The 26,025-nt window shown below is 46.6% G+C and overlaps 3 protein-coding genes across 3 annotated transcripts; 1 reads left to right on the top strand and 2 right to left on the bottom strand.

Moving 5' to 3' along the window:
• Positions 1-17,020: 17,020 nt before the first annotated feature.
• On the bottom strand, positions 17,021-18,674 carry EV420DRAFT_1671796 (uncharacterized protein; the record flags this gene model as incomplete). The annotated part of the gene is made up of 5 exons (XM_060479071.1): positions 17,021-17,619; positions 17,676-17,836; positions 18,041-18,119; positions 18,176-18,405; positions 18,563-18,674. The coding sequence occupies 5 exons, from the start codon at positions 18,672-18,674 to the stop codon at positions 17,407-17,409; spliced, it is 795 nt and encodes a 264-aa protein (XP_060322416.1). The 3' UTR covers positions 17,021-17,406.
• Positions 18,675-21,450: 2,776 nt separating this feature from the next.
• Positions 21,451-22,381, bottom strand: EV420DRAFT_1652323 (uncharacterized protein; the record flags this gene model as incomplete). Its single annotated transcript, XM_060478633.1, has 6 exons — positions 21,451-21,783; positions 21,836-21,879; positions 21,935-21,983; positions 22,023-22,104; positions 22,161-22,219; positions 22,271-22,381. 6 exons carry the CDS (start codon positions 22,379-22,381, stop codon positions 21,451-21,453), a joined length of 678 nt encoding a protein of 225 aa, XP_060322415.1.
• A 737-nt stretch (positions 22,382-23,118) lies between these two features.
• On the top strand, positions 23,119-26,000 carry EV420DRAFT_1487347 (uncharacterized protein; the record flags this gene model as incomplete). The annotated part of the gene is made up of 12 exons (XM_060470510.1): positions 23,119-23,293; positions 23,341-23,403; positions 23,454-23,474; positions 23,527-23,931; positions 24,082-24,212; positions 24,271-24,450; positions 24,507-24,583; positions 24,758-24,965; positions 25,020-25,180; positions 25,231-25,330; positions 25,379-25,476; positions 25,617-26,000. Coding segments are annotated over 12 exons (2,003 nt in total), but the record flags the coding sequence as incomplete, so codon positions are not given.
• Positions 26,001-26,025: the final 25 nt, after the last annotated feature.

Here is a 26,025-nt window from a genome sequence, read left to right as displayed (position 1 = left end):
CCGCTCGATGTGACATATGTCACACTATGGCCATCCAGCTCGATGAGGTGTGACGTGACAAAGTTCATCCAGCTGGATGGGCTGTGTCACATCACACCTTATTGAAATTCAATTAAAAAAATTCAACTTCATATCTCAGTTTACTATACTTGTTATAACAGTTTGAGATATGATTGTGTTTATAATCAAAGTTTTGTCTAAGCTGTAATAGCTATTTAAACTGTTACTGCATAGAGAATTTAGCATTGTAGCCTAAAATATTAAATTTTATAATCATTTACTTGTTTAATATTAGACTAGAATGCTCAGATAATATTATTGTAGTACTTGGGAGATTTCTAGTATCTCTTGTCAAGATATCAAATATGCTGCACTTCCAATGGCTGTTACTTATTGTTCCATCCCTTTCTATAGTATAATTCTATTTTTAATAGTATATACGGTAGTGTACCTTGCAATTGAGCTCCTTACATGTTTGTGAGGTTCTCTGCTTATCTCAGAGTCCTCACTAGTCACCAACTCAAGCTATTTGTACTTAGCATACTCCAACATCTCTCAATAAGGTAGATTGTTAAAATAATATCACAGCTATCTTATAGTGTTTTCTAATGTTTACTGAAGCTGCAAACTTTATTTATAAGGTGTATACAGATCTATATCAATAATATATTTGTTAAAAATACATTCATCCAAATTTTAGTGATTGGCATTTATAATAATTGTTCTGTATATATATTAGAAAAGCACAACTAATGTGTCTGAGGTCCTATTACTATGTATAGTAGATACAAATAGATACAAATACTGGTTATTGTCATAACCGGAGCGTACCAGTCTTGTATTCCATACTCAAGCGATGTGGTATATTTCATTTCAAATTATTCTAGTCCCATCTCTCATCATTCTACCTATTCTCAATGACTGTTCAGACCAACATCCCACCAGACCTTCCCGACAGTGATAAAGCTATCATATTTGAAACTCTCGATGCTCACTTAAATGCAATGATCCTTTGTGCTCTATTAAATGGCATGTACATTCATTGAGACCTGCAGTGTCTCCTTCTGATCAGAGCTTTTAACATAGGCATATATTTTGGAATTGTCACTATCACACTGTGGGATATCTGTGAGGGAAACTGTATACCCACCATACTACGCAAGCTGAAGAAAATCCCACAGATACAAACAAGTCCCGGCCTATCAAACAAGCTCTGACCATCATCATTGCTCTCCTCTATATTATTACCACCGTTGACTTGGCCTTTGACTGGTCGGTTGTCCGCTTGGTGTTTATTGATCATGGGCAGAGTTTTTGGACAATGTTCCTGTTTTACACCCAACCTGATAGCTGGATATCACTGGTGACTGGTATCACGAGCACTGTTGCTACTATCCTTGCGGATATCACCATTGTGTGTAACATATTGCTTATTTTATATGAAGCTTATCGTGATGGTAGATTTGGCGATGTTGGATAGTCTGTAGTCAGCAATGGCTGACCGTTCTGCTACCCGTAGCTTTTCTTATATGCGCAGTTGGTAAGGTATCTCGTATCTTTTGATTAGCTGACTCACCCAACGGTTGATGTAGTCTTCAAAATGATTGGTGTATACAGAGGTTACATCTCCCCCGAAGATGTCTATGCTCTGGGTTTTGTGCTTTCTTCATCATTCGTTCTTGCTACGACCTTATGGTGTACATTGCTCATTGTCTACCGTATCGTCACTGTAGCTCGAGCAGGAACTGGTATAGGAGTCGGACTCAGGACTTACCGCCATGTTATCGAGGTCATCGTCGAATCATCAGCTCTTTATTCGGTCACACTGATCCTATATCTGGCCGTCTACGCCCGTAATGATGCTCCGGTGGCTTACTTTGATCCCCTCGCAGCAGTGGCAAGGGTATGCTCGTATTCTTCAAGATTTCTCCTGCCTTTGCATCTCATTGACTGTTATCATATAGGGAATCGCCCCGACGCTCCTTGTTGGACGCGTCGCGGCCGGACATGCCCGCCCAGATGAGTCTTGGAAGGGCAGCGTAATATCGGGTTCCCTCCGATTCGGGACACGCACTAGAGGCCGGAACTCTGAGCGGGATTGTATGAGTAGTGATCTCGAAGCCCAGCAAGAGGGATCGGATGACGAATATGACCATTGCCCTCTGCCACTGGCCGAGTCCCCGGAGGATGCTCGTCTCAACTCAGAGGGTGTCGTACACGAGGATAGGCGAGAGGTAAACGGGGAAGATGGCCGTCACATACTGGAGGGTTCTCAGACAGATATCGACGTCGAGAGTGTAATACCCGAAGCCCAGCCAGAGGAGCCTGAAGTGGAGCATTCCAACAAGGAGAAGGAAGTTCCTGGGGATGACGTCGATTGGACTGGACCTGACAATAACCCCAAAAATATCCTCGTCGTACCAAGGAATTGATCATGTTGGTGCTGATATCGAGGGCCTTCGTTCTCTCGATTGGTCTGGTTATTTATTGATCATAGCAAATACACCTTTTGGAAAATATCTCGAGGATTTCGTGCAAGGACGGTGAGACGTTGTTCATCCGTTGCCGCTGCTTATGACCGCGCTAGCAGACCTGCGACATCGCTTGTCGTGGCCTGGTGCTGGCATGGCGTTGCAGTGACAATCTGACCTCAGAAATCTGGAGGGGGGACGCCGGGGCTATGGGTACTTTGAAACTATGGTAACTTTTCGCTGTCACAATACACGTATCGAGCATGCCAGTTTTGGAAAAAATGGCCTGATGAGAATGGGCACGACTACCGATCTCCGTTTCGACACAGATGGACATTGTATTCCCTTGTCGTTGGCGGAGCCAGTTTGTTCGGGAACGCTGCTCACGGTATATGTGCGAAGCCGTGTTTTTTTTCTGCCTTGAGTCATTGTGGTTCGGATGAGACTTCCGGCCCGGATGACGCGTTACTAGTTGATCGGAACCCTTCGGCCCGTCCGACGCCTTCTGCTTTTTCACTGAATTCCATGTTACTTGTCTGCTTACCATCATGACACTCTTCAAAGACTATCTGGAGCAAAAAGCCAAGTTTTATTCTCCTAGTCCAGTGGGCTCTTGGGAAATTACCACAGATGTTACGCCCTTTGAAGCGGCGCTGCTCAGCGAGGATTGGAAACCAGTGGCAGGCTGGCGTGATCGCGACATGGTGGACGCACTTTTATCCGCATTAGACCGTTACCTCCAGGATCGACCTCTACCAGTCCTAGAAGAGCAATTAGACATCGCCTTCCAGCCAATGAGAGACCGTTATGGCTCAGATACGGCCTGGCGGCAAAATACGAATGAGACTCAAGTCAGTTAACTTCGAGATGGATTACGGATGTTACTAACATCGTCCTTTGCGGTAGGCAAGGAGAATGGTTTATCACGGCGCTATCTCTGCTTTGAATGACGTTATGGAAGCCCTTGGCCTCGCTGTCAATATTCTCGAGGATCTTCCCCCTCCGAACACGGCATTTCATTCGAAGGTAGATTTTGCAATTTACAGGGGCAGGTGCAAGATATGCGTTGAGGTTAAGTCCTGGAGCGTCATGGTTGATGCTTTGAGTATACTTGAGCGTCCATCCTTTCGCGTAGAACTGGTGCCCGGTAGAGACTCAGCGAAGAAAGCAATCAACAACGTGCGAGTTATATTCTTCCATTGGACAATTGACCATTGAATATATTGTCCAGGCGTGCCTATACATGGCTTCTCATAAAGCCAATTGGCTCGCATTGACGTGTCACCATAAATGGATCTTTCTCCGACTTCACAACCGACCTGCTAACGGTACTCAGGATCCGTACATTACGTATTCTAGTGTGGAGGAGCAGGCCAACAACACAAAACCGTTTCGTGCCTTGCTCGCAATGATACTCGCCGCTGAAGAGGGGCTTGAAATCGAGTCAAAAGCCGATCTGAGCGTCCCACTGCTATCGATTGAGGAGGAAGATGAAGAAGACTCAAATGAACCGCAAGTTGATCCCGACGAAGACACGGGCGGTACATACCACGGACGGGGTAAAGTACCAAGGGAGAGTCTACTTCGCACTCCGAGCAATAAAGATCCAGAAAATCAACCAAGCCAATCCGCCGATATCCTGGTGAGATGCCATTATCAGTCCTTCATCTTGATTTTGTGGCTAAAACATTGCTATCAGATCAGTTGGACGCTACGCCAAGCTCCAGTTACCCAATGGTTCTCATTCTCCAGTGTTGATAAAAGCGGTCCGTATCTGCCTTTAGGTCAAGGAACTGTCCAACTCCGCCTGCAACGTTTGCTGGGCCACGGTAGTACGGGTGTTGTATACGAGGCAAAACGCGATGACAATGGAAACGATGAGACAATGGATTCACGGTCGTATGCTCTGAAGGTAGTACCCAAGGGCGGGCGTGAAGAGGAGGAAGATGCCCTCAAACGCTTGTACAATGAATCCAGCGCCTATCGCGTAATTGAGCAAGCCAGGCGGAACGGGAAGATAGGAGCTGTAGTGCCTCGGTGCTATGGGCTGTTCGAGTCGCAGCACACGCTGTTATTAGTCCTGGACTGCGAAGGAATGGCGCTTGATCATCAAGATTGGACATCTATGGTGCGACGCGACAAGTCAGTCAATTCAATGCTTCACGTGCAATGAGGTTACCAAATATCATGCAGGGTTCAGATCTTCAATATTATCAGCGCTCTTCATAGGATCGGAATTGAGCACTGCGACCTTGAACCGCGAAATATCGTTCGCACGACTGATGGCTCGTATAAGATCATCGACTTATCATCGTCTTCGTTCCATGATTGTTCAGGCATCAAACAGGTTAGTGCCCTATTTGTTCTTGAATATTCGGTGATTAAACTTGGCACACAGTTACCCTGGTATATTAGGGGTGGCGAACAATGCTACGAGCTTAAGCATTTCTACAAGGAACTCATCGGTAAACGTCCATTACATGTCCACGGAATGGCGGACGTGTATTAGTTGGACATACAGTTGCCTGCTTCATTGCACATCTGCGTAAGGGCGATCCATCCATATCAACTTCCTTTTCCTCACTGGCCCACCGAGCCCAAACTGCGAAAAAATCGACACTGCAGTTACGGTAAGCCTGAATTATAACTATCGTCATCATTCCCCGACGCCCTGGTCCCAGAAGTTTGCACTTGATGAGTGCAGTATTAACATACGGTTCACAAGGACGCAAGCAAGTCCGAACAACAAAAATGAACCCTAGTCACCGAGGTGGTCCGCATGAAATGTACGACGTATACCGCAAGGAGTGACTTTGTGTCAGGCTCACGCACCGGGAGCTAGGTAAGCTAATTAATGTTTTTTGTATGCCGTTATACCTGACTGTTTTCGGCAGCGATTAATACACTTAAACCGGACATTTGATTTGCAGAGTACCTTTGGATGTCATCAAACCTTGCCCGGAAGGAACCGGTAGGGTTGTGCTATTCAGACGCCTTTATCGTTTGTCTCTCTCAACCTGCGACTGTCATCTTCCAAAGTGGCACGCAAGCCTGTCGGTTGTTCAGTCGCACTGTCATCTCATCCGAGCATTCGTCGTTAGCCGGTCCACCGCCGTACGACTTCCGTAGCGCACCGTAAGCCACGTTTAATCTTCCTTTGACGATTCCTTACGACTCCCTATAGAATGCCAGAGTGCCATGATCTGTTGGGATTACCACCGGAAATTTGCGATGCCATTATCGACGAGCTGTATCATGACAGGTACTCCCTGCTGCGAGTGTCCTTGACTTGCAGGGCCCTTTGTCCAAGGTCCTGGGTCCATCTATTCTCGCACGTCTCATTGTCCAACGAATCCGACTGCACTCGCCTCTGCAAACTGATTGCTTGTCACCTATGCTCGCGTTGCTTTTTAAGTCTCTATCTATCGACATTACGAGTAGATATGGTCATAATCCTAAGGTTTACGGAGCACTCACAGTGGTTGAATATCTCGTCAATCTCACCCAGCTAATCCTTAGGAGCGGAGATTGGTCCCAACTACCGAATACTGTTGTTTCCAGCCTCCAATCCCACTCTTACCGCTCTCTCGACATATTCTCGTCTTTCGGCTTTAGGGCGATAGGCGAGATTTGCTTGCTTGCACAAAATTCGTCCAATTTGCAATGGGCGAGCTTCAGATGTGAAAACAACCTTACAGGGGAGTGCCACTTGGACCATTCTCACCATCGCATTCCGGCTCCGATCTTGTTGGTTATTGGCGACGCGGGCTGTTCGGCTCCCATTGAGACCCTTCTGACGCTGGCAACTTCGTCTCGTCTCTGCCCGTTTTCCTTCGGAAATGTTCATACCCTTAGCATTGTTCTTTCTGGTCAGAGCCGTATCCTTCGGCAGCGTCTCAACGAATATATAATCCTCCTGGGTACTTCACTCAAATTCCTCCATGTGAACCATAATATGCGAGGTATGTTTAAGCTCTTTATCGCGCGCGTCCATGTACTTACTTTACTTATAGCTTTCCTATACACATCTTCAGAGACGCTTGATGTTTCTCATATCCAGAAACTCGCAGTCAATGTCATGAAGTGCGACGTTGGTCTGGGCTCTCAGATTTTCGAGTGGTGGTAAAGGAACGCAGCGCTCTTCGTTCAATTCTCTTCGTCATCAAATCACCACGATCCGAACTTCAAAGGCACCCCGCTTTGGATTGGGAAGACCTGTGGACGAAACTGGATGAATGTTTGGCTTCCTACAAGATGGCTTCACTGGAGCGTGTGGCAATTACATTTCGACCGCGACCTGCGGAATGGGAGACATGTAAGACTCATATGGAGGTTAAATTTCCTCTACTCAAGAAGCTTGGACGCGAAGTAGTATTGGGTGCTACATAGTAATCAGCTCTGATTTCCCTGGTGTCCTGCGTGCGATTTGTAACTCTGTCTTTTTTGATCATCAGCTCTATCTGACATGATTCTCAGGGACCTAGGGACGGAGTCTTTCCTTTCTCCAATCTCACTTTTTGCGCATCGACTATAGGTTCCTTAGTTATGATGAACTACAAGCCGGGCTCGTATGTCATATCACTACCGGCCTATATTCCATTATGTTCTATATATTCTACAAGTGTAGTAAACAATTAGGTCTCTAAGCATCTAAGTAATGTCATCTATAAGCGCGCCTGATAAACAACATTAGTCGACTTCAACTCCAATGGAGGGTAAGCCATCCACGAACTTATCCCACCTATCCTCCGACAATATGGGCGCCTTAAGGTAATCTGATACGCCCATACCATCGACCCACTCGCTCATATGGGGGAACGCGGCCTTCATCGCTCGATCCTCCGTCGACGCGATTTGGTCTAGAGTAAGAACTCCTGCCTCGACGTACCATCCAACATCCTGTTTGATCGCATAGCACTCATATACGTCTATAAGCGCCTGGGGAACACCATGGGTAACAGCGGCATCATATGCCATACGATGGCCGATTGACTCTATGATCGTTTGCGATTGTGGTAGTATGAAACTACGATAATAGTCTCTCCGATGACCGTGTTCTTCAACCATAACGGCGTATTTATTGAAGATGGCAGACTCATCTGGAAGGATGACTCAGTGAGTATATCACACGGAGGGGAACAAACATACGTCGAGCAAGGAGGCTGTTCGTATCGAGGCTTTCCGGTACAGAATACCGTCCAAGAAGCAGTTCGCTTGCTAGACCTATAGTAAATTGTGAGGTAGATTGCTCGACGACCGTGATGGCACTTACGAATGGATAACACAAGAACATCACCTTCGGCAATGGAGATGCCACGCATGTTGCTCTTTTATATTATTATAAACGATACGCGGCAGAGGCAAAATATGATACACACGAAGAAAGCGATGACTTGGTTATAGCCAAATAAGCCTTGGGCACCACACCGTGCTGATAAATCATAGTGTGTCCTCAGGACAGGCTCAACGACCACAGCCTTGAAAATCGTCGCAACCGCATGGCGAGTCTGAAATCCCGCAGAGTCGTCCATGAAACCTTGTATGCATGTCTTCAACAAGGCTTCAAGAACATATGCCTGCGCAACGGCAGTGAAGATCGGGATTTGTTGTGTCCGAAAGGATATGATAGGAACTGGCCGAGGTACACCGACATGACGGCGCAGAGAGTATCGATACACGGTGTTACTGGCGACCTTCAAGCACATTATGGCTATTGCCGATAGACTTATGGCCCCGATTCCGACGCGCCATAACAAGAGCCGGACGTCCACTGAGCTATCGAGTTCCCCGAGCAGCGCAGAAAGGGGAAGACGGACGCGATAAAAGGTTGTAATGGCGTGATTAAGTGGATCAGATCCGTTACGACGTGGTAAGACTCTGGGAAGGATATCAGTAACCCCGATATGTGTAGTTGAATTGCGATCTCTCACCGAGCCGAGATGCCCTTATGCATATCTTTGCCATCATTTATCTTGATGAGGAAAGGACGGATCCCAGTGATCTCACCATCGACGATCAGTTTTGCCCAGACGATACCAAAAGCGGGTTTCCCGAGGACGGGTACAGTCGGCGGCATGTATCTAGTAGAGGATATCAGGGAAGCCTGGGTGATAAACGTCCACAAATCACCCACTTGGCTGCCAGAGAAGATGCTGTATGAAGTTCGAATCCACCGTCAGGCAATAGCGTGGCAGTGGTACGCAAATTTGCGATGTCGAGACCGTGTCCTACTTCGGAAAGAAGGAACAGCCCGCTGAATTGTGAACATATGAGTACTCAAGGCCCAATACAAGGGGAAAGTCACGCACAGAGCCTTATACGTCATTATATCATCAATGATCGCGCGCAAGTCGCTTCTGCCTTTCGAAAACATTCGTAGTGTGCCCACGGCCAGATTATATTGGATCGCCATAATCGTGAATGCGGGCCCACTACACGTCCAGATAGGATCCAGGTGGATCCGCCAGAACTTGGGTGTTAATCTTGCCACGTCGTTACTAGTCAAGCCTATTGCCTGTGCATTCAGACTTGGTCTTCAAAGAACGACCAGGAACTCACCCCAGGATTTGTAGACGGCTTCGGCTCGAAGATAGCCACGAGAGGCTTCGTCGAGAGATTTATATGTGACGGTATCGTCGGCATCGAGCAGGTGCTTAGAGGGCCAGTCGTCGTTTGTAGAACCCATCGTCGCGGTGGACTAGTCGATCATCCGCAATAGACCTGGCGTCGTGTTTATAAGGACACACGTTTTTTCAGTCCCTATCGTCCACTCAGGTACAGACTCCGCGATGAATGTTTCAAATGGCAAGGAGCACTACATGCAGGGATCCTGCCAGACAGCCTCGAGGGTAGACCGTCAGAAGCCGTCAAGGTTTTGCTCTTCATCCTTAAGGATTGGTCGGGTCCGGCGAAGAGCTTCAACGTGACGTCTAGGTTGTTTGGTGATGAAAAACCAACAGCTATAATATGGTATGATAAGGAGAAGTGAAGGGAACCTGCAAGGTATAGTCGATCAGTTACGAGCGGTTGACATATTGACAAAAAACCCCTAACGAGATCGAAGATTCTTGTAGTATACTCGGCATCATTGAGTACAACGTAGCTCCCTCCATTTTGACTGATATCATGAGGTGTCGGAGGCGTCGATACTTAGATTAAGTACGCATTTGACAAAAAAGGAAAGGAAATATCAGTCTTGGGATGCGCACTCTGAGGAAGGAGGAAATTCGCTCACCAGGTTGTTCATCTTCGGGTATGTCGAGGTCGAAAAACGAAAAAGAAGCTAGACGCTCCTCTTTTTGGAACGACCCATTTCCTAGTGTTCGTCATCATGATGGCGCAGTTTATGAATTTAACAGAAAGAAATATACCAATTTTCCCAGCATTCAAAGAGTAGAACGCAGGTCAAAAGAACCGTAATAACCCCCATTCACTTGGAATGCCAACGGGATGTGACAGAATGTCAAACTGTGCCAAGCCGGCTCTCAAAAAGGTCGAGGGTGGGCCATTATCAGCATAGAGACCATGAAGTTAGCGAGCGAGAGATACAATAAGCAGAGTCAAGTAGCAGGGAAAGTCGCGTCGTGGTGATGAGAGCGACTTCAAGAGCCGAATAAGTTTGATTTCAAATTTCAACCGTCGCGTTCATCACGTGGGTGACCTCAACACGTTCAACTTAGAAGTTAAATCAACTTCTATTCGCGTTCTAACTTTTTGTCTCCGTCTCTGTCTGTTCCCCCTTAAACCAAATTGTTTCTGACTACCTGCTTTCATCTGCCAGGAGTACCCAATGCCTTGGAATTCTTTTCGCCGCTTGTTTCCTTCGAGTGCTAGCTATCCTTTAGATTAGACTCATTAGATTCTGCTGGCAGTTCGCTTTAGCTCGTAAAAATGCAACCTTAAAAGGTTCTGTTTTAACGTGAAGCCGTTATTTGCCTTGAACAGGCTATCAGGAAATGGTATGCAAAACCTTTCATTATGTAACCATGGAATGGAACTAAGCCTCCTTTTAGTTTTACGGCGCTCGACAGCTGAGGATAAGAATGAAGCTGATAGCAAAACCTCTTCAAGCTGTCGGAGACATACCAGGCTCTGCACTGCCTGGATCCCCTTAATCATCAATCTCTTTCTCTGGTACAGCTTGGTTGGCCAAACTACTAGCCCCATGACCTTGTTGTTCCTCTCGTTCTTGGGAAGTCATGATTCTACTGCTTTCGAAGAGGCGGTCTGAGGATCTGAACGGGAACGTCACCATAGCCTATACTCAGTTCCGCTCTCTGAAAGCCTATCGAGTATCTAGAGCCCGAAGATCACGCGTATCCTTGTTCTGGTACTCGTCAGAGAGTTGGGGGGAAAAGCCTCGGGTCACCGACAATATCATTCTGCTTTTCCCTGCACAGATGGTCTCCAAATATTGGACGTTATGCCTCTCAAACCTTTTGGCATGGCTGGACACGAATATGTATTTCGGTTCACTGGCATAGCGAACTTGAAGGCGTTCTTGTGAGTGAACTTCCCTTGCGCCCATGAATTGGTCTTCTTATCAACCTATACCTGACTACCAATAAAATTCCTAAGCGTCTGGAGGCAGGGTTGTTATGAAGCTTCCAAGCTCTGCGTCCTTCAAATGTCTCGTAAATGACGACTGCAGGTCACCAATTTAGACCATCATTAGCACAGTGGAACAAGAAAAAGCCGCGACCCCACTTCACCGACGTTAATAACAAGCTGCCAAGCTCCAAGGGGTCGTTTGTCACTACCCTTGACGTTACTTGATGTCCGAGCTTCGTGCGATAGCCACCGACTCGGAATACCAAGTATGGCGTTGATAGCCATCAGTTGACAGTGACAAGAGTGGTGTTGAACGCTCCCGCTCATCATTATTTGGAAATCCGTCGACGAACGAATTCTAGGGTGCTTGCAGGCGATGAGCTTGAAGGGCGCGGCGCGGCTGCCACCGCGGGGAATCCTCGTCATAAAATTTCTATGTGCATCAAGAAGGACAAGGTTATTCCCTGCGACACGTAGAGAAAGAACCATCCGACGAGACCGTCCGAGTCGCTCCTGGCCAGATCCCCGTTTGGAAGCGAAGGGGACAAAATAAAGTTTTGTGCCACAATTACACCCAAAGCGGCGCCGCGTGATTTCGGAGGCAAAGTTCGGGTACAATTATCAGGGTCCAACTTTTACCACCACTACTATTCCCTTCTCCCTCTCTTTTGCTCCCGTCGTTTTTGCTTTCGATAATCGCACATTCCTACTCGACAGCCTATTTACTCCAACAAAAATGACTTCACCTATGGATGCGGGTGGACTTTCCCGGGCGGCACAACGCAAACAGAGGCTCTTGGAAATTGAGAATGAACAGAGGATGGAGGATGTAGAGGCGCTGAGAATGACGGAAGTACGTGTCATTTTCTGGAATGGATATCATGCACGACTAATGGGCTTGCAGGAGCAATGGCAGGTGCTGTTACGCTCATTTGCGACCGTGACTTCCGAGTTCTTTCCTCTCGATGGGCTGCAGTGGACGCCAGTGTCGCTGAAGAAGCGCATACAGGTACGTTTAATGTTCCATATGAAGTTGAATTTTATAACTAGAACAAGTATAGGTGATGAAGCGAGTGGCGACAAAGGAAACAACGACGACGACCACCTCGAATGACCGCCCTCCTGCATCGCCCTCGCCACCTGCTCTCGCTTCCATCACGAACGCCACCATCGGCTCCGCAGAAGACACAGTCCGTGTATCGTCAGCGTCATTATCCGCGTTCCTGACGTCGTACTATGCATCTCCTCGCACCGGCGAACGGTCCAGGTCGCCTGTCAAAGGCCTATTTACGGAGGAAGACGAGGAAACCTCCACCAACAGTGCAGATGATTCGACTGTCCGCGGTCGTCTCAGCCGGAAGCCAGGCAGCACTGTACCTGTGCCTATATCCACGTCAGCCAGACCGTTGGACGACGAGGAGCTACGTACACCTGTCGCGTCATCTCATTCCATATCTTTTGAGCAGACACCTCCCTCTTTTGAACAACTTACTACTACACCCTGTCCGTCGAGGAAGAGGAGACTGGATGACTCTCCTTCGTCTGGCACGAAACGTTTGCATCACATATAGCTATCCTTATTGCTATTTTGGACAGCGCTACACATACATACCCAACCCTGCAATGCATATGGATTTGCCGAACATGATATGGGGTGCTAAGATATTAACCGTCAGCTTTTCCCTGCTTTTCCTTAGACTCTCACTATATTGCGCGGTCACATGCAGTTGTGCCATTTGATCATGATATCTTCTCTTCTTGATCGTATAGGTTCCGTCTTGTACTTTGGGGTAGCAACTGTTAACAGGCAAAAGCTGGGGAGCACAAACAAATTTTCAATCGGCTTGACCACACTGGGCAATCCCGAATATCGTCAGTTTTCGATGCGACTAATAAAATGTAGATCATCAATTGAGTCTCTTTCCCAATCATTCCCACCTCTTGATCAGTACGAAACGGCTATCTGCTAGGAGAGGCGCCTGGTTCCTCTAATTGAGATATGTTCAACTCTCCCTCCGCGCCCAATGTTGCCCGGTTTCCTAGAATGCTGCCTTGGCCAAGGATGCTCTCACATCGAGAGACTTGCCGACTGGGGACATCATTGATGGACGGGGGATCATATCAATGTTCCGTCTACAAGAAGCAATATCTGCTCTCCAGCTAGTCTCCTCCTTATTCCGAAATGGCCACATGCTTGTCATTCTCTTCTTCCGCTGACTCTTCACAGCTTCACGTTTGCAGAATAATTGCGCCGTTCGACCCTATAACTTCGATGCCCCCAATGCAAGCCTTCCCCGTCCGTGCCCGATGTTGTTCGGCTCCCTCTTCTTCGCTCTGGTCGCCTTGGCCTCTGGCACCCCAACGTCGTCGACAGGAGACCTTGTCGACGGGCTGAGTATCGGTCCCATCTCTAATATCACTGTCGACATTAGTGTACGCTCTTCCACCGTACCTTGTGGAATGTAACTGACACCAAGTAGCTGAAATCTCTCGTCAATAATCTCGTCGAGTACGTCGCATCCTTTTGTCTTCAATCCTTACTAATCACTTCTCGATGCAGCGTCTCGTTCACCGGTATGCCTTCCCTCATTCTTCCTCTCCATCCTGTAAAACTCGCCTAGTCACCAATTTCATTCCTGCCGAGCTCACTCTCGACCGTATTGTCGCCTCAGCCGGTGTCAACAATACCGAATACGCCGCTCTGGACTACAATTTCACCCAGCCCCTTGTCATACCCTTCTTTGGCCATGCGGATTCTGGGACCATACAGAACGTGTTGCTTACCCAGGGCGCACTGGCTTCGCTCGAAATCGTCCCGCTGAAATATTTGGATTTGCTCAATACGACGATGTATATGAGGTGAGGCTGCAGTGTAATTGGTTTTGGTTGTTCTAATTGGTATGTGATAGGGCGGCGACGGTTTCTGGCGCAAATGGTATCCCGTGGAACCTTACGGGGCTCACGCAGGATGATGTCTCGACTACGTGCGTGTACTGAACCTTCGGTCTTAATAAGTTCTTATTCAGTTCTTCTGGACAGCTACAAGCTTTCTTTGGGGTTGGAGGAAGACGCTCCATAATACCTGGCGAGATTTACTTCGTGCAAGGGTCAGTTCTTACTGAGTGTTTGTTGACCACTGGGAGTATTGCATCAGTGACGAAGGAGTACATATCTCGGGCGCCATGCTTCCTTCTATTACCTGAAATGTATGTTTCCATTAACTGAATATGAATGAGACAGGCAAACCAGAGCACCTCGAATACACGGACAGTCAAACCCGAAGATAATTTCATCGTACTCGGTAGTCGCGCAATGTGACGACAGAGAATAGCCTCCCAAGGATGGTGTCAAAAGCCTCAGTCGACAGCAAGGAAAACTTCGAATTTCTGGCTGTTTCGTTTCTGACTAGGTTAATACCTGTTGTAGATTGACAAGATCCCAATCTATGTCTAGGACATTCAAACCTAACAGGGACTATCCAGAGTCCGAGCTTTTATATCTGGTACATGCATCTGTTCCGCTGACGGTCTACTGGAGCGTAGCTCGGCCATTGGTGCACTGATGTCCTGGAAAGAAGGTTATGAGGCTTCCACTTCCGATTAAAAGATTGGGGGTAGTATTTACCTGCTCCTGAGTTTGTACATCAGTAGTCACAGTACTCCGAGCTTTGAATCTCATAGATTCCAAAGCTGTACTCGGTAGGGACCTGCCATCACCGCTCGTAGAAATAACGATATTTTCTTGGTGGGTATTTCGTAGGTTCAGCCTAGGCAAGCGTAAGCCATGATGCGCACTGAAATAGAGTTACGCACATTGCTAGTAGTGAGTTGAGATAAACTTGAAAGTGTTAGTAAGGACAGGAGCCCACGTTTAAATGGAAGTAATACCTCTCGGTAGAGGTGTCGCGATTCCCGCAGCTACGAGTGAGTTGGGCATCGACACAAACTATAGGGTCTTCGCATCAGGTTGTCAGATACATGACAAGAAGAAGGTGTAATAACCGTAATAAGAATCGTCAATGCGCATATACTGGATGGCCGTCAGTCCACACTTCAGAGGTAATCTGACAAAGACTCACGTAGTAGCCAATCCAGACACAATAACAAAGCGCGATAATATAAGGAGCGGTTTCGTCGTCCTGCATGGATTGTAAGCATTTTACGAACCTTAGACGAGAGGGGACCAACCTGGAAAAGTTCTAAACTGATCGGCTTTTGAGGAGGTAGTATGACATAGCACCGCATATGATGATGTCGACCCCTGCAGTAGTAGCCAAGAGTGCTTCAATCGATTTCTGCTTTATTACCTCAGCGAGTGGAAAGAGATAATAAAGGTGTGGATTTCCGCACAGAGACCGTCTCAGCGTCTAGGTAAGTTTTGATCGTAAATCTGTTCAGTCGCAAGGCTGAGTATGCTAGTATGACTGGGCAGATGGGGGCCGGGCCTTACATAGCATGGATTTCATCTTGCATGAAAACGGGGATAAGTATCCAGTATGTGTCCTGCACGGAATGACTTACTGATAACAACAGCTACCGAACCAGAGCGGCTGTGTAAGACCGACTCTACTATGATGAGCTGACGGCGGCCTACCAGATGTGCCTGCGATGACAACAGCCTGAACGAATCTCAATCAGAATTGAAGTTCCATACAACTGAGATGTTGTGACCCACAACCAACCACGGGATTGTCTTATGGAAGAAACGTCCTACTAGAAAGACAACTGAGTTATAGTACCGTTCTGTAGGAAACTTGATGGGCGCACGCACACATCCATATTCTCACCGCATAAACACTACAACGAAGTGGTTAGCGCTGGCCAGACGGACGATGAGAGAGCGTACATATCTACGAGAAGGATCTCCAGGCCCTGAACGAACCAAGTCAGTGGGTGGGGAACAGTGTCCAGAACGAATCAGTATACCAAGAACATGATGTCTGTCTGATAAAGAACGCATCAGATAATCAAATAGGTTGATAGACGCGTAGTCGATCACCTTGAAGCTCCTTGAATGTCCTCCAAGTCAAAATCGGGGGCAAGAAGAGATGGCGAACGTACCACACAATAGTCGAAAGTGCTTCGGGATGCCCAAAGTTTTTGATCAGATAGTAGTAGAGAGCATGCGCATAGAAAATGAGATAAAGGGTGTCAACGATCCTGGAAAACGCATTATGCTGGGATACCGTAACCTTACAAATCGACGTACCAGAGAAGGCCAACCTATTTCGTTAGAAAAATCAAATCATGAGACGAGAGGAAATAAAAGATATGCCGTACTGCGAAACGATAGAACCGCTAGTCATTCGGAAATCTGCTGAAATAGGTCATTGATTGCATGGCTGTGACTCCCCAAAGCCTGCGGGGAACAATCATCGTAAACATAGAAGCCGAAGGCACAAGTTCGTAATAACACACGCTGTAGCCACCGTAGCGCCTATGTAGATCGCTCCCATGGTCGGAGCAATATCAGGAGACATGACGGGTGATATTGATAGAGATCAAGAGAGCTTCTTTAGTATTTATACCAGATCACCGGAGGTACCAAAATGATCATCAAAGTCTCCAAAAGGCTCCGCTTGATGACTGAAGAGCGCTGGAGCAGAGCCTAGCGGCCATCTTTGATTCATGTTTCATTGGCCTTGCGCCCAGCAAGGATGTCCGGTCGCCAGGAGATGCAGTAGTTTCTTTTGCTGATGCTAGAAATCCAGAGGTGAATGATGCCTATGGATGCTGAGACAATAAAAGTCAGTCGGATACGGTATCCGGAGATGATTTGGAAATGAAACATACAGATGGAACCAACATGTGATGTGAATCGTACGGTTAGAGAAATCGCGCTGAAGCCAAAACAGACGTAGAGCTTCAGAAGTCAATTCTCCTCCAAATTATGCCCCAAGACTAAGAGTACATTTCTTGCCCTTCAGCTCATCGCCAGTGGCATCTAGGATTTCTGGTAAAAAAAATCACGTTAATTCGACTCGGAGTCGCCGCTATGATCGGACATTCTAAGAATTGTCTAGATCAACATACAGATCAAAGAAAAAGTTTGCACGCAGCGAGAAGGGGGAGAACTGGGCCATTTCTTGCTAGTGTTCCAAAGGCAAGGTGAGAATACGGAGCAGGATCGATAAGAGAAGCTGTGGTATGCGGGCTACGTAAATAAGAGTAAATCAAGCAACCTCGGTAGCTTGTTGTAACAAAGAAAGACATATAAAATAACTCTAAGGTACGTACTTCCCCATGGAAACAGAAGAACGAGCGAAGGAAATGGGTAAAGAAAGGACGAGGGGAACAGAACTATCATTATACGACAAACACCAGGATAGTATCTCCATCGGGCCTATCTAGCGCAGTATGACGCTCTCGACGGCAGCATCTTCCTGCTACTCCATTGGTGCGTGATGACTGTGCTCATCGTCCCTCTCCCGCTGAGCTTCGAAGTCATCATCGAGGAGGATAGAAGAACTCGTTTGGTTCCGACTTCCAGCTGGTGTCCCAAAGCGTAGCGAGCCTGATATCACGCTTCCCTGCCAGGAGTCGTCTGGCCGAGCGTGACCTGCTGCTACGCGCCCAACGAGGAGTGTCGGTGCAACTCCCTGTATAAAGTCTGTTAGATGCGAAGACTCCGATAGAGGGAGAGGCGGTGGCGTACTCTTGCAATTCCTGCTAGAACATCACAATAGATCATTGTCAGGTCATCCAAGGCAAAGAAAGCCAAAAATAGGATCAAGGTTACAGAATAAAGGGTTGACGATTCGACCAAGACCTCGATGACATAGCGGTATGCTTTGAATGTGCTCCCCGCTTCACCTCCTACTCGCGCAACGGTGAAAATGCGGTAGATGATGAGCAGGGGTACACCATAGTGTCGAAGCAAGAATGAAAGCCGAATACATCACAAAAAATGGAATGAAGAACCCGTCGGGAATGGTATACTGTTTGTATATAGTATAAATTTTGAATGCTGCACTAGGCGTTGAACAGTTTGGCTCAAGTCAAAATTTAGCATGATCTCACCGATAGTGGAAACAAGAAGAAGGATGGGAAGTAGAACTATCAGCCACCGGCGTCCCCAGACAATCCAACAGCGCCAAATCTGCAGTTTGGGTGATTGGTTAGTGTGGTAAACGTTGCCAGGGGAGTTGCACCTACTATGGCGGTGTCTGCAAGGACAATACTGATACAGCCCATCGTACCCATTGCCCCAGGTATCATGCCCGGGTTGGTGATAGCCCGATATGCAGTAAAGAAACTTTGGCCATTATCGATGAATGCAGAGCGCACGAATAACCAAACCAGGGCTGCATCGATGGTGGTGGAAACATAAAGAAGGATGATAATGATGACCATTACTCGTCCAATAGGCCGGGACTTGTTTGTGACTGTACCATTCATATCAGTTTAAATATTAGCAAAAACACAGCAGACACGTTCGCCTCACAGATATTCCACAGCGTAACGGCGACGATTCCAGTGTATACACCTAATGCGACTGTGGTTAGACCTGGCCGATGATCTAGCCGCTAAATGAAAGGGCACCGTGTAAAAGAGAGAGGAGCATCCTGCCATGAAGCTGAGCCTCTAGGAGCTGGAACATGAATAATTTATCGGTGTCGGCGAGATCGGGCGGGATATCTGGCTGAACAACCATCTAGGCTAAAACAGAATAATGAGCAAATGGCAGTCACTGGAGATATGGTAGCGTAGCACACCTTTCGTTATATAGTGTACGACAACAGGCCACCGAGGGCTGGAGTAATCAGCGTTTCAAGCTCAAGAACCATGGCGAAAAAGGAGCCGGTCATATCTTTGGACTGTTTGATGTCCAGCAACGTCAGTTGACTGCATGACTGGCAACATGCATCAGTGACTCACAATTCTGTTGAACATGATTGTCGTGGAGAGGAAAAGAGCTTTGTCACTCGACACAACTGATCTTTCATGTCCTACATAGACTAGAGGGAACCGAGAACAAGGCAAAGTGATACTCCCAGGAAGATCCTATCACAGCGCCAGAAGTGTAAATCAACTTCTCGAAACGAGTTTGAGAAATTATTGAAGGTATCAGAGTGAAAACCATCTTGGTTGTCGCAGCTTAAAGATTCTGAGCGTATTCATAGTCCTAAGTGACTGGCCATGTTAATCTCATATATGGTCCTTTGCCAGGAGGGAATGCAATGCATCATATTTGCCGTCGTAGGTATACCTCGTCAGTGGAAGAACAATTTTAGAATGGGAGCGATTACAATGATGTAACAGTGAACGTCGAGTCGAAAACTTAGAACGACCCAAACCCATTTTGACTTGATATTCCTCATCAACATCGTCGACTGCGTGCAAAAGATCGGCTCTCACCTTGGTTTTTGGGTCCCGAAAACAGTTCACAGGGCGAGAACGCGTAAACAGGGCGACGCTGAATATGCGGAGGAACATCGCTCGGCGTGGATCAGCCTGCCGGTGAACAGCAACATATTAGCATATCATGATGAACTGCCATCGTAGTAAGCCTCACCCAGCATCAGAGCACCATCGGCCATCCAGACAACCAGTAACCCAATACTCGTAAATCATGATTTGCAGGACACGTGGTGACGGAACTGTCTGGTGGGGATATCTCAGCGTGTGAGGTAGCTACGCACAATACGAATATGAACTCTTCGGACCCAAATGCGAAGGAAAAGAAAGACACACGATGGTTTCCATGACTCTCCCCAAAACCTGCATATACGTGTTTTGAACTACACTTATCGCCTCCGCTGACTTCAACCAACTAACTGACCAAGCCACCATGAGCCTCACGATGGCTACACCATCGAATACACTACCACCCTGCATCGCCATGACGCTCGACGCCATCTTGTCCGCCTTGTATGTCTGAGCGAGCTTCTGCACCGCCAGTGCTCTCAATCTGTGGATACGTATCGCAGACAATGCGACGTTCCCCCCATTACCACCAACATTTCACAGGGGATTAATCCCCAGCATCTGAGCAGCTGCCCAAGGGCTCCCACCAAGTCCTACAGAACTCCCGCGCATGGAACCCACTTCGGCTGCCTTGTCGATAAGCCGACGTATCGAAGTAATGTTACGAAACATTCCGGGGTCGATAGGCGGCGGAGGTTGCCTTGCTTGGTCTCATTGGAGAGATTGTTGGGAGTAAGGGTAGACTGGCGAGTGATGCTCATGGAGAGTTGGGAGGCGAGAAGTCATTCATGTCGCGAAAGCTGCGGTCTTGGATACGGTTGGTAGTGGGATTTGGCGTCGGGGAAATTGACAGTATCCTTGTCCCTGTAGCCGACAGCGTTGCAGAGTCGGGACTAAGCACTATTTTGCACGATGTCAGTCACAGCAACATCCGCCTACCCCTACTTGTGCATAGCGATCGTCTTCAAAGTGTGTGTGCAGGTGAGAAGGTCGGGCAACGAACGAGACGTCCCTCCAAGCTCTGGCGATGGAGGTGTCTGTGAAAAAAGTATGAGAGCTGTATCGGCTCGGACCGGCACTGTCGCGTTAACGCAAGTACAAGTCCTGACCGAGATGAGTATATGAGAGGAGAGAATACATGAAGAGGAAGGAGGGAATTCTGAAATTCAATCGTGGTGGGAGGATAAACGCCGACAGTTGCCTCAAATTCGCCCTCCGTTACCGTGATGTGACGACCTGAAAAGGAAGTCACGCAATGAGCTGGTTCGGCTGAGGCGCTATCCACGTGGATTCGGTCCTCCACGCGTGCAAGCCACTCATTGTTCAAAATTTTGACTTAGTAGGAATTATAACAATGCTGAATTTAGGACGAAATTTTACCAATTTACAGAAGATTTAAATCATATACAACAGGACTTGTAGTAAAAAGTAAGAGTATTTATTCAACCTAGCTAAGATATACTATCTATAAGCAAAGGAGCATCACTCCTGTTGAACAAGATCACCCCCTGGTTGACGGTGTGATGGAGGTACGGGAGGCGGCGGCGTGTAAACGTTGCAGAGCGCATGTTGGCGCGCTGGACTGGGACTGGCCTGACTTGATTGGCTTCGTGACTCGTGATCCTGAGGAGGAAGTCGGCGGTCCTGGAAGGGGCTGGCTGGGGCTGGCGTGCGCAGTGACAGAGCAGAATTGCAGGATGGTGGTGGAAAGTGGCAGACATGGTTGAGACGAGCTGACTCGTGGCACGCGTAGGCTCAAGTGCCATTATCCTCTTTTGGGATTCTGTCAGAAAAAGTGTCAAAGCCTAATAAGGCAACTGAAATTATTAAGTAATACAGTCACATGACAATGAACATTATCAGAATGAACCCCCCTAACAATGGCTGCCCTATTCCCAAAAATGGCAAGACCTTAGCTAAAAATGTCCGACAAGGTCCAGGTAGCTAACGAGCGCAAAATCAATAACAAAAGTTAAGAGTATAAGATTCAAATATTCACCTTCTCAATTGCGACTATATCGGCCCATAGAATTTGGGCCAGCCTGGCCAGGACCGGGAGACCCAGGACCACTATATAAACCGGGAGAGGTGGATTGAGGCCCTCGTGCGTGTTGGACAAGATGGTTGAGCTGTCCGAGTTGCTCCTCCTGCACCTCAACGAGGCGCTGCATCAGGCCTGACAGGCCATCAATCCCACTCTTTATGCTGTGGATATCTTGCGACATTGATCGATATTCCCGTTTCGATTTGTCCGTCTTAGAATTGATCTCGATCAAGTACGAGTTTAAACTGTTCGTGAGGGCTGACAGATTATGACACACTTCATTGTGTTTATCCTGTAACTCTATCAGTATGCCTCGCTAGATTAGAAAATAATAACGATCTTACTTCCATGTTGCCTATCTCTCTTTCTAGCTTTTGGACCATAGCATCTGTGTTGGCATAATCAAGGTCTGACACGCAGATTGAAAATTTCAATTGACTTACTGATTTTCAACAGGGTCTCCCCTGGGCTCGCAGAAACAGCGCTGCTGAGCTATGAGTAATCACAACAATAAAGACGAGATAACCTGACTTGCCCACGTTGTGGAGAGCTAGGCCCTGGACTGGACATGTGCCAGTCAGGCACATTATTGGCATTGCCTGTTGATTGGTTGCTAATAGCAAGTTTTAAGCTTTAAGTACGATACAGTTATTTTGAAAAGAGACGTACTTATTTTGACCATGGGGGTAGTTTGAGCCCAATGCCATTATAGATATAAATGTGGGAAACTAGATAGTACAACATCAGAGCCACAAAGATTCATCATGTAGCATACACACCCAACACGTACGCAGATCGCTTCTGCAACGACAACTTCTTGAAATGAGAGGAGACCAGAAGATGCTGGGAATGGGGATGATAACGTGAAAGACTGGCAATTCAGATGACATTGTGACAGGCTTTTATACCAAAGGCCAGCTTTAACTGGGCTTCAAAGATAACGAGGGTACTTTTGCTGTGCTGTCAATGTTGTCGTAATGACCGGACCAGACAAGAGTATTTGAAATAAGGAAATCAGTAGTGTTATATCATTAGACAGGGGGAAAAGTGGAAAAGTCTCATTCACCGCATGCAGTGCACATGGTACAAGCAAGCAGAGAATGGTAAAAAGGTCTATAAACTCTCAATATCTGAGTACAGTATCATGCAAAACCCGACGATTACAACAACTCAGTAGTAATATGCATATTTGTCAACAAATTTTGTCAATCTTATTGCCTTAAGCGAGGATTTTACTCAGATCTGTCAAACATTGTAAATGGGAGCATGCACCACCGACACACGGTGAACTGTGTATACTGACGTATTTCCTGAAGCCTGCTGCACGAGGCAGAAAAAAGTACTCAAACCTACTGAGATAATCAAGTCAATTTTCCGTTCGACATCCAAGAAGGAACTCTAGACCTATCGCTTAATATTCGAGGCAATTAGGCCTGACAAGCTAGACCACTCTAGATGAAAGAAATGAGGAGACAATGTGAAGTTATTGACATCATGCTCTCACCGACGCATCACAGATGCACATGTAGAAATTTTGCAACCACATGGAGTGATTCTATACTTGCACAAGTGCTGCTCAGCTATATAAACCTTCTCTTTGTTAAGCTGTTAGAAATCATCGATACTCATGTCCTCCAAGCCAAAGATCTCATGCAGCCATTGTGGTGGCCTTTTTTCTCACCGTGGTATCAAAAGACATGAGGTTTCCTGTCAGCGAGACTTGCACCAGCGTGTCGCCGATACACGTTTTGAGAAAGCAGTTTTACAACCGACCTACGTTACGTCAAGTGTTTCTCCATCAGGTATGTTGATCTGCCTGATGTTGCGAATAGTCTAACTATAATTTTAGTAACACTAGGAGATACGCATGAATCTTTATACGTATCTGATAGTCAGGTCTCTGACAGCTTGAGTAAGTTCAGCTGGACATTTCCACAACATCAGCTAACCGATGATCTCCAGATCATGATTGGGCACATGCTTGTGAGTAAAATAATTTTCTACTGCGTGTTTTCTAATGGTGACATCTTGTTAGATTCTCATGTTGATGAAGCCAATAGTTTTGTGGACATACCCGATAGTCCTGTGACATCAGAAGCTGAGAACGGAGACCCAGAGCTTCAAGTTGATGACATCCAAATGATATTCCACCCATCCAGTGGTAAAGCGACCATAATTGACCATTTTGATCAGTACCAGTCCCAAGCAGCAGATCAACATATTGATCCTCCGATCGATCAATGTCCCTGGTGTCCCTTCTCATCCCGTTGGGATTTTAACATCGCAGAATTTGTCCTAGATGCTGCACTTAGTGAAAGGCAAATGGACAAGTTTTTCAAGCTGTTGAAATCCTCGGCACTAGATGAGGCACACCTTACTCCTTCAGATATCAAAACTAGAAAGGATGTGAAAACTAGCTGGGACCAGTGCAGCAAACTTGGTTACTCCTGTAAGTATGATCATTGTTAACTGTTGATCTTGCTGAACATATCAATGACAGTTTGAAAAGCATACCTGTTCTATCAAGCTTCTCGACAAGGGAAAGTTTGCTTTGACGTTTATCACTTGAATCTATGGAACTGGATACTAGAACTTGTCAAGGACTCTACACTGGAGCCGCATTTTGTTTGGGATGCTACCCACTTATCAAAGTGGAATGGGTCCACATTTGAAAGGTTTGTCAATGAACCTTGGACCGCCCAAGCATTTTGGGATCTCCAAGTGAGTACGAACCTTCTAACCTACCTGACATTTTATTCAATCTCTTTTTCCTCTCTAGATGGCCCTGCCAGAGGGTGGAAAGCCATTGTACATTATCCTGTATGCAGACAAAACCCGTCTATCATCATTTGGGACTGCACAAGGTTATCCAGTAGTGGCACGTTGTGGAAATCTGCCCGTTCACATTCGGAATGGAAAAGGAGTTGGCGGTGGACGTGTTGTTGGTTGGTTGCCAGTGGTCTGAAATATTCCATCCTGTTAGAATGTTTTTGAATCTGAATCAATGAAATGCAGATAAAGGAGGATCCAAAACATACCGGAAAGAAATATTATGTTGATTTCAAGCGTCGTGTATGGCATACGGCGATGAAGTATGTTCTGGAAACAATGGTTGATCCCAGTAGGTTTGGGGCTTGGATTCACCTTTCCCTTGCAAAACGAGATCTCCAACTCTTTCCACGATTTCCTATTTTATCATGCGACTATGAGGAAGCGTCAGTCCTCACATTATTTCCTTGCATAGCATGTATTGATACCATCATTAGGGCAATGATGGTTCTGATACGAGGCGTTAATGGTGACGCACCATGTCCAATTTGCCTAGTTCCCAAGCTAGAACAATATAATCTGGAGATGGAATATGAACTCCGAACTTCTGAACGTACCAGAGAAATTCTTCAAAGGGCCAGAGGACTTAGGACCCAGGAATTGTGGGATGATTATCTTGGTGAGTTTGGGCTGCGAAACATTGACGTAAGTTTTTTTTTCCCATTATGAGAAGTGTAGTAACAAACCTTTGGCTTTCAGAACGTCTTTTGGACTATTGAGGCATGTGATCCATTCCGGTCCCTTTCTTGGGATAGGCTACACGCCTTTCAGGATGGTCTCTTTGGGCATCATCTTCGAGGAGAACTTGTCCGTCGTATCAAAGCTCTTGGACATGCTTATGCTAGTCAAGCTGATAATCAGTAAGCTCCTTTTCATGAGTGACGCCTCATTAAACTCACAATGCTTCTAGAGTTCAAAAGTTTCCTCGTTGGAGGGATTTGAATCATTTTGAAAGTGGCTTCATGGCAGTTACCTTCACCGATGGCACTAAGTATGAGGATCTATCAAAGGTGAGCCGAGTTTGTGTTAGTTTGATATTTAAATGACAATAAACACAGCAAATTATATTTGTCACACACAACATACTCAGCGAGACACAGGACAGCCATGGATATCATTTATTGAAGTGCATCTGTAGCTACCTTGTTCTCAATGTGTATGCAGGGTTTACTCTTCATACTGAAAGTTCTATAAAGGCTCTCTGAGAGGAAAGCACCAAATTTGGAAAGCTGATCAAGGTGAAGCAGTCCCTACATTAATTAAAATTAGTCCCCTGAAGCTGAATGATCATATCAGGAGTACCAAGAACTCACTCGAACAGTTAGCGAGAAACCAAAGTCTTGGAACTTTCCGAAGGTACATTCACACCCGGCATCTCCCTGATGACATTCTGGCAAAAGGAGTATCCCGGAATTACGACACCAAGCCCAATGAAAATATGCATGGTCCACTCAAGGATGCATATCAGCTAAGGACGAACTTCAAAGAGGTCGCTGAGCAGATCCTCCGAATAGATTCATGGTGCAATGCCGCAGGCTTTATACAGCAGCAAATCGACGTTCAGGATGAGTTGCTAAAGGCATGGCAGGATTCCCAGCAGGCAGATGAAGAAATAGAGGACGAGATGGAAGAACAGCTGCATGATTACTCTGGAAAAGCCACATTGCAATGGAAATCGTGGTAAAGGGGGCGGAATGATGTCGAT

Source organism: Desarmillaria tabescens (genome assembly GCF_030435595.1).
Source record: "Desarmillaria tabescens strain CCBAS 213 chromosome Unknown EV420scaffold_120, whole genome shotgun sequence".
Taxonomy (NCBI): domain Eukaryota; kingdom Fungi; phylum Basidiomycota; class Agaricomycetes; order Agaricales; family Physalacriaceae; genus Desarmillaria; species Desarmillaria tabescens.
This window is presented reverse-complemented; position numbering and strand designations above follow the sequence as displayed.